Genomic DNA, 17,824 nt, shown 5'->3' with positions numbered 1-17,824 from the left:
CAGCATGCGGGAAAAAAAAAAAAAAAAAAAAAAAAAAAACGAATGAATGAATGAATGAAAGAAAACGAGAACGTGGTGAAAGAAGGGCAATGAGAGCTATGCAATGGGAGTTACGAGTCGAATGTGCCCAAAACGAAATAAAAAATGACCGATTTTGCGAACTCAAAAAATGTCTTAAAAAAATTAATTAATTCGCCCAGAAAGGAGTTCAAAAGGCACAGCTTGTCTTGCTTGACCGCCTTACGCGGGGATATGTATATATGTGTATGCACAAACGTGCATACGTATAGGTACATGTACAAATGTGTATTCCGTATATGCGTGCTTTCTCAAAATTATTTTTATTCACATGTTGGAAGCAAGGATGTGTTCTTTTTAAGGGGGATATATTTCCACAAACTAATGGGATGATAAGAATTAAACGTTCAAATTTACCTTAGCATTTAGAAGGTGTTACGCGAAGTTTTACCTCCAAATAGTAATCTCTTTATGCACAATAGCTTCGTTATTGCACTGAAAAAATAGCGGGGAAGAAGGCTCAGTTGCTTAATTTTTTCTTTTACCATTTTAACTGTTTTTTTTTTTTTTTTTTTTTTTTTCTCATTTTTAAGAGGCGGTTCTAATTTTACATGGGATAAACTGCTCCACGAGAGCGCTCCCTCCACGAAATAGCACCACAAATTTGTTATGTCCCTGGTACGTCGTATTGGAGCGATATGGGTGGGTAACATTCACGAGGAAGAGATTCGCCCGAAATGCGAAACGAGAGTCGCCTCCTAAAAGGGGTTATACATATATCCCCCTCTCTCATTTTTAAGCACATTAGAAATTAAAAAAAAATTAAAATTTTCAAAGTTCGTTGTGTACATAAGGGGGGGAGAAAGGCAAAAGGAAAAATTTTAAATTAGCATATAGGATGTTGAAGGGATAGGGAGAAAGTAAAAGGTTTCTATATATTCATACATATTATACACATATATAGGTAGCTACTCAGCTGTGCATAGCTACATACGCGCGCAAATGTGTACCGCGATGTGCATTGGAGAAAATTAAAAACAAAATGGGCTGTTAATAAGTTTTTTTTTTTTTTTTTTTTTTTTTTTTTTTTCTTGTCCTCCGCAGTTACAAAGAAGTATGGTTTGCGTACATTTTGTTCCACTCTCTTGCTACATTTTCTGCATCATTTTTGTCCTGTTTAAAATGATCAGCTACCTTTGAGTCTAACGGATCATCGGGTTCGGGGGAAGACAACAGGGCCTGGATACTTAGGAGTACCGTTCGTATTTGCAATGCAGGACTCCACTTATCTTTTAGTATGTCCAGACATATTCGACCCAATTTATCCTGCAAAAGGGATGTACACATGTAGTTATAAGAACGATACAAACATATACTGCGTAGTGAACGTGATAAAATATTTATGATTCGCGCGATATCGTCTCATTCGCAGTAGTGATGAGAAAAGGAGGAAAGGAAAAAAAAAAAAAAAAATTGTTTCATTTAGACAATTGAAAGTGCACAGAAAAAGGTACTATCCCTTTCTGTTGGTTTGTTTCACATCTCGCACTTACGATATTTGGGTGGTATATTTTTGTCAAGAACCGCACTTTGGGGGGCTCCATAGGGTATTGCTCCGGTAGAAAGAGTTCTAATTTATAAGTTCCACCTATTGCAAATGTGTCATCATGGGGAGTGTGTGTGAGTGTGCAGATGTCACGTGCAACAGCATACATAGGTGGAACCGCATACATAAGTGGAACCTAAGCTAGGCGAATACCACTGGGATGCATGTACTGGAAATTTAAATAGGCGCAAACGCGGGGCGTTATCTGCATCGTTATGTAGACACACACACACACATGCGTTAAAGGGTCAAACAATCAGTAAACAGGTCGAAGTTCCTTTTTACTAAATAACCCCCTTCCTTTATACCTTCGTATGGCGTTCCATCGGGTCCGTTTATTAAAATGTCAAAGTGTCTGTAGTTCTCTGGCACGGGAGCTGCAACTATGCCAGGTGCTGCACACACGCAGGCGTTGTGGTAAAAAGGGGAAAAAAAAAAAATGAAAAAATTGTATTTGATCATAAAAAAGGGAGAGGAAATATTGCACGCTTTCATGTGTACATATCTATATACACATGGGAGTCGATGTAAAACGTGCCACCAAGGAGTGGTGATCATGAGTTTATATGTTTTAATTACGTGGTTCATTTGCTAAGTTCTGTGTTTCTTTGGTTATTCTCCTAGGTATTGACATATTCTACAGGTATTATAATATTTATGTGTGCAAAGAAAAAAAAAATTGAGGGGGGAAAAACAAATGGAATGAAACTGGCAAAGAAGGTGAAAGTTGATTACTGACCAAATAGCAGATGATGAAATGTTTTCTTTACAAACAAGATATGTAAACCATTTAATTATGTTAAAGGGGGAGATGCGCTATTGTTACTCTCACTGTTATTTTTGCTTTTGCTGTTACTACTACTATTTTTTTTTTTTTTTTTTTTTTTTTTAAAAAGGCAATTCAAAATTCTGGGATTTCTCTTTGCTATGTTCGCAAGAGTGCAAAATATGGTACATAAAAACGGATACTATTACATTTGTACAATATGCATATATACATAGAAATTCGTAACGTACGCATAAGCAGGTTATTATCATATGCATACGGTTTCACTTGTACACGAGAGATGATATCTGCTATACGGCGATTTTGTGCGCTATTTATTTTGATAAGAACTGCTATATATAGTTTTAGAGGGTTTTCGTTTTTTTATTGTTTCTGTGTTGAGGTGTTTACTTTTTTATGATTTTTTTTTTTTTTTTTTTTTTTTTACATACATTTTTTTTTATCTTCTGCGGGATGGCAATTTTCTACGCACCGCGGCCACAGGGTGTCGCCTTTTTCGGCGTACTCTTATGTACGCGCATATGCGCACATGACGGGGCGCGCTCTCATACAGCCATCTCCTTCATTGGGACATGTTTTGGTCCAAGGGTGCCCCCACATTTGGTTGCTCCTCAAGTCACCATCTTGTCGACATTTGGCTACCTTCTTTTATTCCCCCCAATGCACCAGACGCATCAAGTGATGAAAAACGAACTGTTGTATTTTCCAATACATTTCAACAAAGCGCGCACGCTAAACTGTTTAACATTTAAGTACACACTGGTTCACACTATTTTCATATTTGACGGAACGGTTATAAAAGCAGAAAAAGAGAGGGGCAAAATATGTGTATTGTCACATTCGAATAAAATGTTTTTTTTTTTTTTTCTTTGCTCACTTGTAAAAGTGTAGTCTCTGAATTGTATGAGGATTTAATTCTGACACATCCACTTTGTGCATATGCGCCTTTGTAACATTGCAACTTTTTTTTTTTGCGTCTTCCCGCAATATTTAATTTTTTCGAAGTCGCACAGAAAATATAACCGTTGTGAGTCTATAGGCTCATAGCTACTTGTGTATTTTGTGGGAACCGCCCGTGTGGGTGGACGCTTTCATAGGGAACTGCCATCCATTAGAAGGTGCATGTCTGCAACTTTGAGCCCATCATTGAGAAAAGGGCATACGCCCATTTAGTGAGGTATTTCCAGGCGCAAACATAACAGCGAGGCAAAATGACAGTAGCTATAATTCATAAAGTAAAAAACGGTATATATATATAAAAAAAAAAAAAAAAAAAAAAAAAGGTAAGGAGAGAGAATATACGTTTAACATTTTTCTTTCCTCTACTCACAAAATACTTTACACTTTCCCGTAAGAATCTTCGAAACGGTTTACACGTCGCGTAAAAGGTTAAAACTGCGTGTCCTAGGAATGAACACACCAACCATACGAAACGCGGCAGTGGAAGCGGCAATAGATTACAAACACGCATGAAGTTTAGGCATATGCGCACGTAAATACAGAGGGGATAAGGGAGAGAGGACACATTTTTTTTTGTTACAGTTTTGCAAAGGCAAGGGTTACACAGGTAGGAGATCAAATAAACACAATACTGTACGCGGTGATGAAGGACGAGGCGTAAGATACACCTTAGGGTCACATCACATATATACACAAAAAATACACCGCTCAGTTCCCATGGGAGTTCAACTCTTCCTGTGTGCATAACAGGGTCTTTCGTTTATACAAAAGCAATATAGCTATGTTAAAATCACTACACCCTCCACATAAATCAAGGGAAGAAAATTTATGAGTACTTACCTTATCATCATCCATCTTATACCACAAGGAATCCTTTCCTTTTTTTTTATTACCTGTTAGTTCTTCTTTGTACGTATTGCTATCTGTGCCTATGGAGCTCCTCATTTTCTTCCAAGCAATGTAATGACCACTTTCTTCATTTCTCCCCTTGTGTGTGATTATTGAAATTAATTCATATTCCCCCGTGGGGATTTCCGTCAAATCCCCCGTTGGTCTGCTACCCTTATCATCCACATGGTTCGCAGCTGTTGGCTCATCGCTCGTCACGGCGTCTGTAACAGCGTTTGTAACAGCATTCGTAACAGCGTTTGTAATGCCGTCCGTAGCGCCGTCCGTAGCGCCGTTCGTAGCGCCGTTCGTAACACCGTTCGTAACACCGTTCGTAACACCGTTCGTGCTGTCGTTTGCCCTCTCATTGACACTATTATCGTTCACGCCCTCCTTTTTCTGCGGACTTGTGGCAGTGTTTCCTCCGACACCTTCGGCACCCCCGCGGGCGTTCAAGTCCGCTTCCTTCCTCTTCATCACAATATTCCTAGCTACTTTCAATTGAGTCTTTAGTTCATCTGTGCAGAAATCATAAATATCAAACGTTTCTGGGAAACTGACCTTTCTGCATATCTTGGCAGTAACGACGGAAATGGCATTATTCGACTCTGAGATCTTCTTTGATTCAAAACGTAAAAAGTGAACAATTAGATATGGAGGGAGGGAGTTCATTTCTGATTTTTTTTCAAACAAGGCATCTTCCTTACTATCCTCAGATCGCTGCTTTTGGATTTTTTCAATCAAGGATAGTCGTATTCCTTCATGCATGTGGTTCACAGGGGTTGTGTGTGTTCCCATGTAACATATTAGTTTATTGTGGAACTCTTCTGTTGTTTCTATTTCTTCACCTTGGAGTGTATTGGGTGTGTTTTCACTTGGTGCGTTATCCCCTGAAGCGTTTTCCTTAGTTGGTTTCTCTCCCCCTGTAGCATCGTCCTCTATGCATCTAATTTTACTGATCACCTTAAACGAAAATAACTTATCACTAATTTTACACTCGGTATGATCATTCAATGACGTGAGAATGGCGTTCATGCATTCTTCTGCGTCCTGTTGTGCAAATTGTTTCGTCCTTAAATTTACAGTTCTAAATTTTGGAAACACATCCCTAAAGGATTTCAACAATTCTAGAGGGACATATGGTTCGGGAGATTTTCCAAACGTTTGAGAAAAGTGAATATATGAATCGAATAAAATATCGTTTGTGGATTTCAATAAATACTTTTCCTTTCTTTTTATGTTGCAAAGGAAAGATCCTAAATCGTCAAAGGATGTTAAGAATTGCAATACTGCGTTGAAGTAGCAGGTGTTTCCTAAATTCACAATTCCTTGATCTTCAAAAAGGATATTTTCTTTTGCGTGTATTTTCTCTTTATCTTCTTTGGAGAGATCCTCCACAAAAACTACATGGGATGGCCCTTCTACTAAAGTCTCCGCTGAACCTACTAACATAATTTTGTCATTATTTTTTATGTTTAATGTGGATAGATCTGTATCATCTTTGATGAGGCCTTTATACATCAGTTTTTGTTTTTCTGGAGGAACGTTGGTGAGAGTCCTGAGGGCGGAACAAAAAAAGAGCATTTGTTTGGGGGTGTGGGTGGGATGAATGAGCACCCGTGAAAGGGATAATATATATATATATATATATATATATATATATATATCACATGAAAATACGAACATGCATAAATTAGCAACAATGCGAAGTACATCCCTTTGTGTAAATTAAATGGAAAAATTGCACCACGCATATATACAGTTCCCTTCAAGTAGGCTGTAACCTCATAATATTGTACGTGTATGTGTAGGTACATGAAAGGAATCATTTGGCGGAAGGAGATGGAAAATATAAATGTAATTTCGAATGTGTCTACTTTTTCACTTGTCTACAGAAGCATGTGCATATGCACTTGGGGTAATGACGAAGAAAAGAAAAGGAAAGATGCATGACATTTAAATCATCTCATCCTTTTGAACTATGCAAATAAGTGTGCTATTTCGGTGGGGTTACACTGCTGTTTAGTCAAGTTGTGTCCCTTTCATATGCACAAATTTATGACCAGTATATTTACACATGCACACTTTTTTTTTTTTTTTTTTTTTTTTTTTCGTTATTACCAGAGAATCTCCTTGAATGTCAAGATGGGCTTAGACGTGTCGAGTTGTAGATCGTTGTACACATGACTCTTCCATTTTACTGTCACATTAACAATTGTCATTTTTGTTTGGGGATGGAAGGCCGTTTCGGTTTTCAACACGTTTTGATAATGTAAGCGGAATGTAATGTAACGAAAACAAAAGTAGAGTGTGATAAAATTAAGTAGAAAATGTATTCAGGAATTGCCAAAAAAGGAAAAAGGAAAAACTACTGAAGCGCAGCTTCTTAACAATATTAATCGGGTACTTATCCATTTATAAATTGTCAATTAAGGGGTACTCATTGCGTTTCCCATTGATAGCCAAGGGGTTAAACATAATAAGGGTTAAAAAAAATAAATAAAAAATAAAAAATGAAGTACAGTGTATTATTCATTCCAACATTCAAATGCTAGGTATTATTTCTCTTTTATCTTTCTGTACAAAAGTGGAAACAAAATGAAGAGAAAACGTACGAAATATAGGGGACCATAATGCATAATCGAGAGGAATAATTAAAGAGAATATGACATATTTTTTTTGGTGATAATATTTGAACAAGCCAAACAGTCCATATAAACATGCGAAAAAAAGCCGTCAAGAAAAAAAAAAAAAAAAAAAAAAAAAAAAAAGAGTACGGGTGTTCACATATGCATATGCTGAGGATAATAATCGTACGACATTTAAAAAAAAAAAAAAAACACACACACACAATTACAGCGATACTGAAGCGCAACCAGTTGTAAATTAATTTTTGTTTACACTTTTGATACATGTGCGAATCAGGTTATTTATACTTTTTATCATATAAAATGAATAGTTAAAAGTTGGAATTTTTTTTTTTTTTTTTTTACTGCTTCTTTATGCACAAAAAGGGTTTTAAAAAAATGTAGGCATATAACTACTAGCGCACAAAGGAAAACAACAGCTTTGGGAGCTACTAATTTGATCAATTGAAAGGAACTGATTTATGGAGCATGAGCAAAAGGCCCAACGGTACGAATAGTGAGGAAGTTACAATTGGTGGGAAGGTAATGAGGGAAAAGGAAGAAGCCAAAGAGCTCACAGACGAAGAATCAGTATGAAGGAAAAGACAAAATTGCGTGTTTTTTGCATCACACCTCCAGCGGAACAAGCAAAGGATGATGTGAATTATGCCTACCATGAGGCTGAAGAGCAGGGGGGTGGAAGCCTTCATATGATTTACCTAAGTACATAATACATATACATATATATCTGCGCGTGTGTATAAATTTACGTTCACACATTGCTACATCATTTTAAAAGCGAAAATTAACCGTTGGTAATATATTACGGATTAAAGTGCATGTCTTTAAAGAGAGTTAAAAAAATGTTAGCACTAGTAATACACAAAAAAAAAATCCTTTTTTTTGCGTTACATCAAAAGAGAATAAGACCCCTCCTTGCAACATAAACAAATGGATGGATAAAACATGGTGCTACATGAAAAGAGCATTTAAGCAAAAGATAATTTGCGAAATACGGGAGATACAGACAATAATGTACAACTGAATGGAATTAGCATGCTATGTTATTCTACCAACAGAAAAAGGTTGTTACATTTTATATGTCAACCGCGTGGTGGAAATAGCAGGACATGCTGGTCATACACACATAAGGTGTAAGCATTTCTGTAAACTGGGTTTTTCATACCTTGTGTGAGTATGCACAACAGATGGGAAAGTACCCATCCATATACTGTACCCCACGTGTGTAGCTCCGGTGCGAATCCTCAACTTTCCCTCCACATGCTAATCACACAGGGTCAATATTTCGGCACCATTTTGCTGCACCAGAATGGTGTGTTCCCATTGCGAGCAAAAGGCATTGTCGTTGGTACACACAGTCCATTGATCCTTCCACGTATGAATTTTTGTACTTCCCTCGGATAGAATCGGCTCGATTGTGAATATCTGTCCCTCTTGCATATACTCATCATCTGGATGGCCATTTGGATAATGATGTTCAATCAAAGGATACATGTGCATATTTCGACCAATGAAATGTCCACAGAATTCTTGTATCACATTAAATCCATTTTTGTGTGCATGCTCAGTTATGATTCGTCCAATTTCAGAGAATTTCTGTCCATGTTTACACACAGAAATGGCTTTGTAGAGGCATTCTTTGCTGACATCAACTAATTTCTGATGGCTCTTCGAGATTTTTCCGATGCCTATGGTCCCGGCGCAGTCTCCGAAGACTCCATCGACATACACCGTGCAGTCGTACGTTATTATGTCGCCGTCTTTTAGTTTCCTCAAGTTGGGAATTCCGTGGCAGACCACTGCAGGGGGTGAGGGAATGGAGAAAAAGTGACAGTTGGTGAAGTTGTTTAGCCAAATTGGCACAATCGTTTATCCAGAATTGCTCCGCGCATCACTGAACAAAATGTGATCGTCGGAAAAAAAGGGGCAGTACCTTCGTTCGGTGAGGCACAAACAGTTTTTGGAAAACCATGGAAATTGATTCCAGCCGGGTAGGCACCATTTTCTATGTAAAAATTGAAGGCCATTTTGTCTATGTCGTCTGTTGTTACCCCTTCTTTTGAATTTTCTAAACAAAGCTTCAAACACTGGGCTGCAATTTTCGCAGCCACTTTCATTTTAGCGATACTTTCTTCATCCTTAATTTCGTACTCGATATTTGAATTTTTGACCAAGCCAGTTTCAGCGTAGGGGGGGCGCATGATGTGCCCAGGGACGCTTTGCATCGGTGTTATTTTGTACTTGCCTTCAAAGAGGAAAAAAATTGCATTCATGTTATAAGGTGAGTTTCGTTTAAATTTCTGTGTGCAAATTGGGCAACCATTTTTTTTTTTTTTTTTTCCACTGTTGGTGCATTTAGGACAAATAAATAGGCATATATCTGTAGCGTGGTGTAAAACAGGCATAGCTTGTTTTCCCCTTCTCCAAAGGAGGAGGAACAATTGGGAATAAATGCAACCCATGGAGTAGGTGTCACCATGTTGGAGGGGCAAATTGGGACAAAGAAAAAATGAAATGAACAGTTCAAACTTTGTAAGGACTAAATTGCTCATGCCATTGGGCAAAAAATGGTAGCCTCAAAATCGGGCGGACTGCATTTTTTTCCATATATTACAAAGAAAACATTTCTTAAAAAAAAAGAAGAGATGAATAACCATCACAAAGGATGGTGACCAATTAGAAATTCACATTATGGGGTGAAGAAGGCACATAAACTATCATAGGTGCGCAAAGGTTGGTGTTTTACTAAAGGGAAACAAATATGAGTTGTTCCTACATATAGCCGTTTCATTCGTTACAGGCGGCTGTACCCTTGGATACTTCCTCCTGCTATGGAGAGGGGAGGCACCCTACACGTGGATAACGGGCGTAGCCAAATGGACGTATGCGTGTAACAGCGTACACATACGAAACTAAGGGGGGTATGCCTCTGTAGGACTCTCTAGCTACATTTATAACGCCCTTCGCAAGGTATTTAAAAAATTCTATCCTCGCAAGACATTGTTATTTTTTCGTCCTATGTTTTTTTTTTTTTTTTTTTTTTTTGTTACCATCCTGGAGTGTCGGCTTGAAGAAACTCTTCTCCGGAACCTTAATTTTGTTTATTTTGGGAGTTAAGACATGGGTATGGAAATTAGGATTCCTCTTTGGTAAGGCAGGTAAAAATTTATGCATGGTGAAGTTTTTCGTTAACACAGGAATGAATAAAAATATGTATTATATTCAGGCGATTTTTTCTCCCATTTTTTATTTTTTTTATTTTTTTTATCTTTTATTTTTCTCCTATGTAAATGATCAGATTATGCTGTTAAGGAGCAGAAGGGTAGAAGATACAAAACGAGCATAAATAGGTTAATACGTTACATGTCTGATTTTGTTGGGAAAATTGCATTCGGTTGTTTTTTTTCACATTAACAAAATCTACGAATACATTAAAAAAAAAAAAAGAAATACTCCATTTTGACGATAAATGTTGCAACGAAACACTGAACTTGAAGGAAGAAAAAACGCAGAAAATTATATTATTCGTTAGCATCGCTAAATGGGCATTTTGTTTTTGTACATATAAAAATATAAAATAATGCTATAATATGTATATAAGTATATACTACAAGGTATTATTTTATACCTTCTTTTCAATTCTTACAAAACGGGGTAAAAAAAAAAAAAAAAGAAATCATATTTTTTTCTCCTTCAATCCAACGGACATTATGCAGCAAAAAAGAGGGTATCGCGTCACTCATAATAATATAAATAAAATATCCTATATAATTACTTTTATACGTACATTTATATACGCGTATTTTATATATATTTTGTCCAGAAAGAAACATGATCCTTTTTTTTTCGTTCCTTTTCCCTTTTTTTAAAAATAAAAAGAAAGTAAATTTTTCCTTCACCAATGTACCATTTTATATTTGGAAAAAGTAAATTTTCGAAAACAATCCTCTTAAAACCGTTGCAATATAACGTACTTATAATTGTACAAACTTAAATGCGCTAATCATAACCTAGTAATTCTTTAAATATAATTATTTTAAAAAATTTCACTTTTTGTTAAATTGTTACAAAAACGTCAGTTGTTAATTTTTTAATACAATTTAGGAAGAAAAATTTTTTGCGATCATTTTTTCATCACATTTATCAGAATTTTTCGATTTCCCGATTTAATAACTTTTCCATCAGAGGAACAACATTTTGATTTATGTGGTTTGTTGAAAACAATATTCTTTCAATTCTTCGAAGAAAACGTTTTCGATTCGTTTCGTTGCGTTCAAAGTTTTTGTTCATTCTTTATAAGAATAAACGATGCCATAACGTGAATTGATATATGAAATTAAGCTGACTACGCTTACGTGCGCTAATCGGATTTTTACTCCTGCTCATTTAACAAGTTGGGTAACCAGAAAGGGGGAGGAAGAAGCTTCTATTTTTTTTTTCTTTTACAAGTCACCTTGGAAGCTCCAAAAAGTAGTTAACACAAGGGCCTTTTGCCGAAACACGAGCACAAGAAATATATATATACATATATGTGGATTATCCTTCAGGGCCCAACCGTTTAGTGTTAAACTTCATTACCCTTTGAAGCATTTCGCCATTTTTTTAAAAGCACACATTGGTATTTACCATAATACTGTTGTTACCATATGCACAGTCATTATTATAAATCACGTCGAAACGAAGAGAAAACGGAAGCACTCAGTTTTATTTAAAGGAAAATTAGGTACACGAAGTAGGTGACACCTTCTCATCAGTGTTGAAGCCTATTCATATTCATCCGTTCCATAGCAACACAACATATAGTAGCATACCATAACAGTACTTCTGTGGTGCTGCAAAATAAAAGGCATGTATACAAGGTACCTTTAAAATACTGAACAAAATACGCATTTCCCCCACACACACAGCCAGTAATGTCTCAGGAAATACAAACGCTTTCAAAAAAAAATCAGTTCTGTATAAACGAGCCCACCTCTTATTATGTTTCTAAAGCCCAAAGATTTTTCAAACAAAAAAAGAAAGACAAAATGTTCTAGCATAAACTAATTCTTTATTATTTTTTTCACGGTTTCATTTTTTTTGCATGGAGAAAACATAGTCAAAACATAAAAAGCTGATGTAGATATTAGGACATTAAGTACAAGCAAGTAGGGACCATTTAAATGAACTCCGATCTTTTGCACCATTATTATTTTCTGATTAATTTTATCTTCTGTTCACTCGTGTGGAGAAAATATCAGATAAGGCGACAAAACGGACAAGAAGAAGATAGAGCAGGACTTCGTTCATCTTTGAAGGTTACATCATTTGGAGAAAAAAAACTGTGGCCGTAACGAATTGTTTTAAGGGGAAACGCATTGTAGAATAGCATGTGTAATGAGGAATCCGAAATAGAAGAAGAAGTGTATGTTAGCGTTGCCACATGAGTTTTTTTTTTTTTTTTTTTTCAGCTTTTTTTTTTTTTTTATTTCTACTCCATTTTATCACATCGGTTTTAGGTTGTTTTAAGGTTGTATTGTGGTAGTGTTTCTATCGTTCCGTTTTGATTCCACGCCTTTGTTATAGCCTTTTTCTTTTTTTTTTGTATTTTTTTTGTACCTACGAAGTTGGCTAGGCTAATCTCGTGGATTTATGCTTAATGTCCACATATGTACACGTATATATATAGTTATATACTTACATACCTCGCGATAGTGTATCCGTGTATAGGCCTCACCGTAGTGCCCCCCCTGTTGTGACCACTGCTTTGTTCCATTTTCCCATATATAGAATGCCCCAATAGGGGTATATTTCTTCTTCCTGCATATATACGTATATATACGTTTCACCCGCGGGAGTGAGCGCCCTGGTATTAGAAAGGGCAGAAGCGCCAGTTTGTCCGTATACCATTTTCTTTCGACACCTGTTTGTTCGTAAATCCGTTTGCGTCCATGCTTCCGGTTGTGCATGGTACATACGTAAACGAATATACAATGAGCACCCGTTAATCTGCTTGCACGTCGGGCGGCAAATAAGGAATATATATAAGAAGACAAGTCGAAGCGACACGCGCAGAACGCACTGAGCACACTGAACATACAGTACACTCCACTTTACGAAGGCACAGACTCCCCGATCACCCCTCTCCCCTTATAACACACGCTGTTCTTTTAAATGAATGAATTTTGTGTATTAAGAAAAGATGAAGGGAAAATATTGTTTGGGAATACCTCAAGGGATTTTACAGGGTCGGATAAATCAACAAAAATATATATACATGAAGAATCCAATAACGATGTGGAATTAACTTTTAATAATCTGGACGAAATCCATGGGGAAAGGGAATTAAACGAGGACATTATTTGTGTTTATGGAAATTCTTTCAAAGATGAGGAAGAAATAATAAGTGGTAAAGGAGAGTACAACGTGGAAGATAAGTGTGGCCAATTCGGTATCCTTAATTTTAATCAAGTAAATATAAAGTCTATGTTGCGTTTTATGGCTGATTGCTGTTCATTTCTCTGTGCCGTAGGAATTTGGGGGATTTTAGAAGACGTTTTACGTATACTCTCGGATGATGATAATTATGTGAAGCTATACTATTACTTAATTTTTACCATTTTATTTACTTCCTTCACGTGCACTTTTAATTTGTACCTATCGAAACGTGCACAGAAGAGTGTCTACATGTGTGAGGATTTGGAATGCCCTGCCTGACTGTGGTGTGCGGAGTCGTACGCACAAACATGAATACAAAAGGATGACGGAACGTGAATGGAAAAATGAATAAAACGAAAGCACGGGGCTGGAATAAGGAAGGGGAGGGGGGGGGGTCTTTCTACTTGCCTTCCCACCATATTAATGACGACTTTTGCACCTACTTATCAGGCGAAACGTGCACGTAGGTTTCTATGTAGGCGTTTATGAGCATATATATACCTACTTGCATGTGTATATTATTGTACCTTCCTATGGGTGTGCATGCGTCTTGTATTTTTACCACAATTTTTTAATGATATTCACCGCATTAACTTTTTTTTTTTTAACTGACGTTTTACTAACACCTGTTCTGTGTGCAGCTGTTTAGTGATACCCTTAATGCATTGACAATTTTTACATTTCCATTTTTTTTTTTCTTTTTTTGTTGCCCCATTCGTCTATACGTATGAGCGTGCGCGAACTTGTGCATATCTCATTATTTACATGCATGAATGTACTTTTAACATGAGGAGAAAAAAAGCCTCTCAGTAAGATTGAAAAAATGTAAAAAATTAAACGTGGAACGGGGTGAGGCAGTATGGGGAGAGACGCGGCAACGCGGAGCAGAGAGCTAACATGTATAACGAAAGATGACTGCCGCGTTGAGTCATTTCTATGAAAAGGCGCGAAATAAATAGTCGAACAGAGGGGTACTCTGCTTATATACGTTCATCTTTTCCTGTGAGCTGTATGCCCACACAGGGGAAACTGAGAGAAACGGGGGAAGATATAATATGGCTTAAAAATTGGTGGAAATTGATAAGAATTAGGGTAAAAATGTGCTTTTCCAAATTGAGTTAACATGAAATTATTTTGCACTTAAAAACATAAATGTGAAAGGAACGTTGCTTAATTTTTTTGCTCGGGCCTTGAGGAAGTGTGCACTGTAGTAATGTGGTGTGCAAAATGGTTACCACTAGCCATGTGGACAATTGCGGCGGTTCCATTGAAAGGAATAGAATTTTGTTAGGCCTCACAATGGTAGGCCATTTCTTTTCCTCTCCAGGTTAATAGAGAGTGCACATTTTGCCAAAAATAAGATTGAACAGGTGAAGAAGGTTCATATAGGCACATAAACACGTCTGTGCGTACGATAATAAATGTAACTATGTTACGATGTATGCTGAAGCTACCACTTATTGTTCGTCCATTTACACAAGATGGAATGATTGGACAGGACATTCTTCCAAAAAAATGGCTAGCTGGAAAAATTTAACATTCTTGAAAATGCATCTTTGCTTCTTAAAAAAGTTTTGCTCACAGCATAAATATAATAATGTGCTCAATGAATTACCTCAAAAAATTCATTTGGGCTATTCCATGGGGGTGAAAACATACCCCTTAATTCTTCCTCGCACATGTCCGTTGCTCCATTTAACGCTCACATAAAAGGTTAGCATGTTTGTTGTATATATTTATATATAATTAAATGTCGTTACGATGCCATGTGTTCACCTGTATTTTTGGAAAAAGAACATGCACCCGTAACTCGTGGAACTTCCAACTTTTTTTTTTTTTTATTTTGTTACTACAAAATCATGGACCAAGAAGGAGAGGGGAAAAAATCAGTTATTTTTATAGACGAAGAAAAGATGGGAAAAAATCCGCTACTTGTTCGTATTCATCAAAAAAAAAAAAAAAAAAAAAGCGGATAAGAAAATTATTCTTCGGATTTTAACTTTAAGGGACCTGTGGTTATCATTGTATCCACGCAGTTTTAGGCTAAAAAGGTTAAGTGCATATGTTGGGGAGAAAAAAAATCGGTGGTCACTTGGTCGTGTGGGTAAGGCCTGAAGGGAATATGCTTATGTAGGTACGTGCATATATTCATATACTACGCTAAATGTACCTTCTTAGGTGAAGGTGATGTGCCCCCCTCGGCCTACATGCACTAATATACGAGCGCACTGTCATTTGCATGAAGAGAAGGTGATTGCATTCCACTTATTTTTTTCGCTCAATATAAAATTTAAAAAAAAAAAGGAAACGAAAAAAAAATAAAATAAAATAAAAAAAAGGGGCCCAAGAATAGCATAATGCCTTATCGCAATTGCATTATATTATACTCCGGCAGTTCATTAAGAAACTTACTTCCCTCCGTTTATGTAACGTCATATACTTTCCTGTGAACTTGTTGGCACAGTACATTTTAGTTTAAGCCTTTTTCGATTTCCAAAGATTTTTTATTCTTGCATTTTTGAAGCTTACTAGTGTTGGGAATTTACTCAATAATTGCAGAGAAAAGAAAGAGCGCCATTTTCACCAGCCCATTTTTTGGTCTTCTTCTTTTGACGCGCCCACAACAATGGATGCTAACAAAAGTAAGAATTGAGAGAAACTTCGAGCCATGTGAGTTGGCGAATTTGCACATAAATATGATACTATAGATGGATATTTATATGCGTACTATGCGCATGTATGTATGGATGGACGCATGGAATTTTTTTTTTTTTTTTTTTTTAACCACACATGCGTATGCAAACAAAATATATACAAGTGTACGTACACAATGAGGAAGGAGTGAGGCATGAAATCCTACAGCAGGAAGGATACATCGTGCCTTTTAGTAGTTACATAGAATGAACATTTGCTCCTGTTTATCATTTTGCATACCATGTGGCGAAGGTGCAATGTATGGAAGCGTAGGTTCGTTTGATAACACGCTTGGGTAAATTTTTTGTTCCACTAATAACATCTCTGTGCCATTTCCCCTTTAATTCCCCCTACCCAGTTGAAGAGCTGAAGCAGTTTGTGTCGCTCTGTAAGGAGGATCCCGCCATTTTGCAGAAGCCAGAATTTTCCTTCTTTAAGGAATTTATTGAAAGCTGCGGTGGAAAGGTGCCAAAGAACAAGGGCTTTTATGAACACATTCCAAGTGAAGATAGCACCGATGAAAAGTCAAACCATGAAGAAAAGGAGGAGGACGACGAAGATGAAGATGACGATGATGAGGATGACGAACTAGACGAAGGAGCGGAAGAAGAAGAAAATGATGAAGATTTAATGATAGAAGAAACAGTTGAATGCCCCCCTTTAGCTCCAACTATAGAAGGAGATTTATCCGACGAGGTGATTGAAGAAATCTGTAAGCTGAAAGAGGAAGCTGTAAATTTAGTACAAGAAAATAAATTTGAAGAAGCCTTAGAAAAATACAATAAAATAATTTCCTATGGAAATCCATCAGCCATGATATACACGAAGAGGGCGTCAGTCTTGTTAAGTCTGAAAAGACCAAAAGCTTGCATACGAGATTGTACGGAGGCACTAAATCTGAACATAGATAGCGCCAATGCTTACAAAATTAGAGGAAAGGCATACCGATACCTGGGTAAGTGGGAAAGTGCACATGCTGATATTGAACAAGGACAAAAAATCGATTATGATGATGATTTATGGGAAATGCAAAAACTGATTGAAGAAAAATACAAGAAGATTTATGAGAAGAGGAGGTACAAAATTAATAAGGAGGAAGAAAAGAAAAGAAAAAGAAGGGAAAAGGAATTGAAGAAAAGGTTGGCAGCCAAGAAGGCCGCAGAGAAGGCGTATAAGGATAACAGCAAGAGGGAGAACTACGACTCTGACTCCTCAGATTCATCGTACAGCCAACCCGACTTTTCTGGTGATTTCCCCGGTGGAATGCCAGGTGGGTTAGGTGGCGGAATGGGAGCAGGATTCCCCGGAGGAATGCCAGGAGGAATGCCAGGAGGTATGCCAGGTGGTATGCCAGGGGGAATGAATTTCCCAGGTGGATTTCCAGGCGGATTAGGAGGTGGCATGGGGGGTGGAATGCCCGGTGGAATGCCCGGAGGTATGCCCGGGGGATTAGGTGGCGGATTAGGAGGAGGAATGCCTGGCGGATTGGGAGGTGGAATGCCCGGTGGAATGCCAGATTTAAATTCGCCAGAAATGAAAGAGCTCTTCAACAACCCGCAGTTCTACCAAATGATGCAAAACATGATGAGCAACCCAGAGCTACTGTCCAAGTATGCCAGTGACCCAAAGTACAAGAACATATTTGAGAACTTAAAAAATTCCAATTTAGGTAATATGGGAAAACCCGGATGCAACGGCAAAAACTGATTTGCCCCCAAATGCATTTTTCCTCCCCACGCGTATGAAGGATGTTGGCCATCTGCGCACAGCGTGTATATATACATGTACATTATTTTACTTTACTAC

The 17,824-nt window shown here is 37.2% G+C and overlaps 5 protein-coding genes across 5 annotated transcripts; 2 read left to right on the top strand and 3 right to left on the bottom strand.

Annotated features, from left to right (window-relative positions):
* Positions 1–1,122: 1,122 nt before the first annotated feature.
* PKNH_1005600 (ubiquitin-conjugating enzyme E2 N, putative) lies at positions 1,123–2,258 on the bottom strand (the record flags this gene model as incomplete). The annotated part of the gene is made up of 4 exons (XM_002259502.1): positions 1,123–1,344; positions 1,572–1,666; positions 1,933–2,019; positions 2,204–2,258. 4 exons carry the CDS (start codon positions 2,256–2,258, stop codon positions 1,123–1,125), a joined length of 459 nt encoding a protein of 152 aa, XP_002259538.1.
* Positions 2,259–4,079: 1,821 nt separating this feature from the next.
* On the bottom strand, positions 4,080–6,481 carry PKNH_1005500 (ubiquitin carboxyl-terminal hydrolase 14, putative; the record flags this gene model as incomplete). The annotated part of the gene is made up of 2 exons (XM_002259501.2): positions 4,080–5,817; positions 6,381–6,481. The coding sequence occupies 2 exons, from the start codon at positions 6,479–6,481 to the stop codon at positions 4,080–4,082; spliced, it is 1,839 nt and encodes a 612-aa protein (XP_002259537.1).
* A 1,689-nt stretch (positions 6,482–8,170) lies between these two features.
* On the bottom strand, positions 8,171–10,081 carry PKNH_1005400 (methionine aminopeptidase 1a, putative; the record flags this gene model as incomplete). Its single annotated transcript, XM_002259500.2, has 3 exons — positions 8,171–8,706; positions 8,841–9,152; positions 9,958–10,081. 3 exons carry the CDS (start codon positions 10,079–10,081, stop codon positions 8,171–8,173), a joined length of 972 nt encoding a protein of 323 aa, XP_002259536.2.
* A 2,979-nt stretch (positions 10,082–13,060) lies between these two features.
* On the top strand, positions 13,061–13,603 carry PKNH_1005300 (conserved Plasmodium protein, unknown function; the record flags this gene model as incomplete). Its single annotated transcript, XM_002259499.1, has 1 exon — positions 13,061–13,603. The coding sequence occupies one exon, from the start codon at positions 13,061–13,063 to the stop codon at positions 13,601–13,603; it is 543 nt and encodes a 180-aa protein (XP_002259535.1).
* Positions 13,604–15,950: 2,347 nt separating this feature from the next.
* PKNH_1005200 (Hsc70-interacting protein, putative) lies at positions 15,951–17,725 on the top strand (the record flags this gene model as incomplete). Its single annotated transcript, XM_002259498.1, has 2 exons — positions 15,951–15,966; positions 16,377–17,725. The coding sequence occupies 2 exons, from the start codon at positions 15,951–15,953 to the stop codon at positions 17,723–17,725; spliced, it is 1,365 nt and encodes a 454-aa protein (XP_002259534.1).
* Between the last annotated feature and the right edge of the window lie 99 nt (positions 17,726–17,824).

This window comes from Plasmodium knowlesi, assembly GCF_000006355.2.
Source record: "Plasmodium knowlesi strain H genome assembly, chromosome: 10".
Classification (NCBI taxonomy): domain Eukaryota; phylum Apicomplexa; class Aconoidasida; order Haemosporida; family Plasmodiidae; genus Plasmodium; species Plasmodium knowlesi.
The sequence above is the reverse complement of the archived record's forward strand: the minus strand, read 5'-3'. Positions and strand labels throughout refer to the sequence as shown.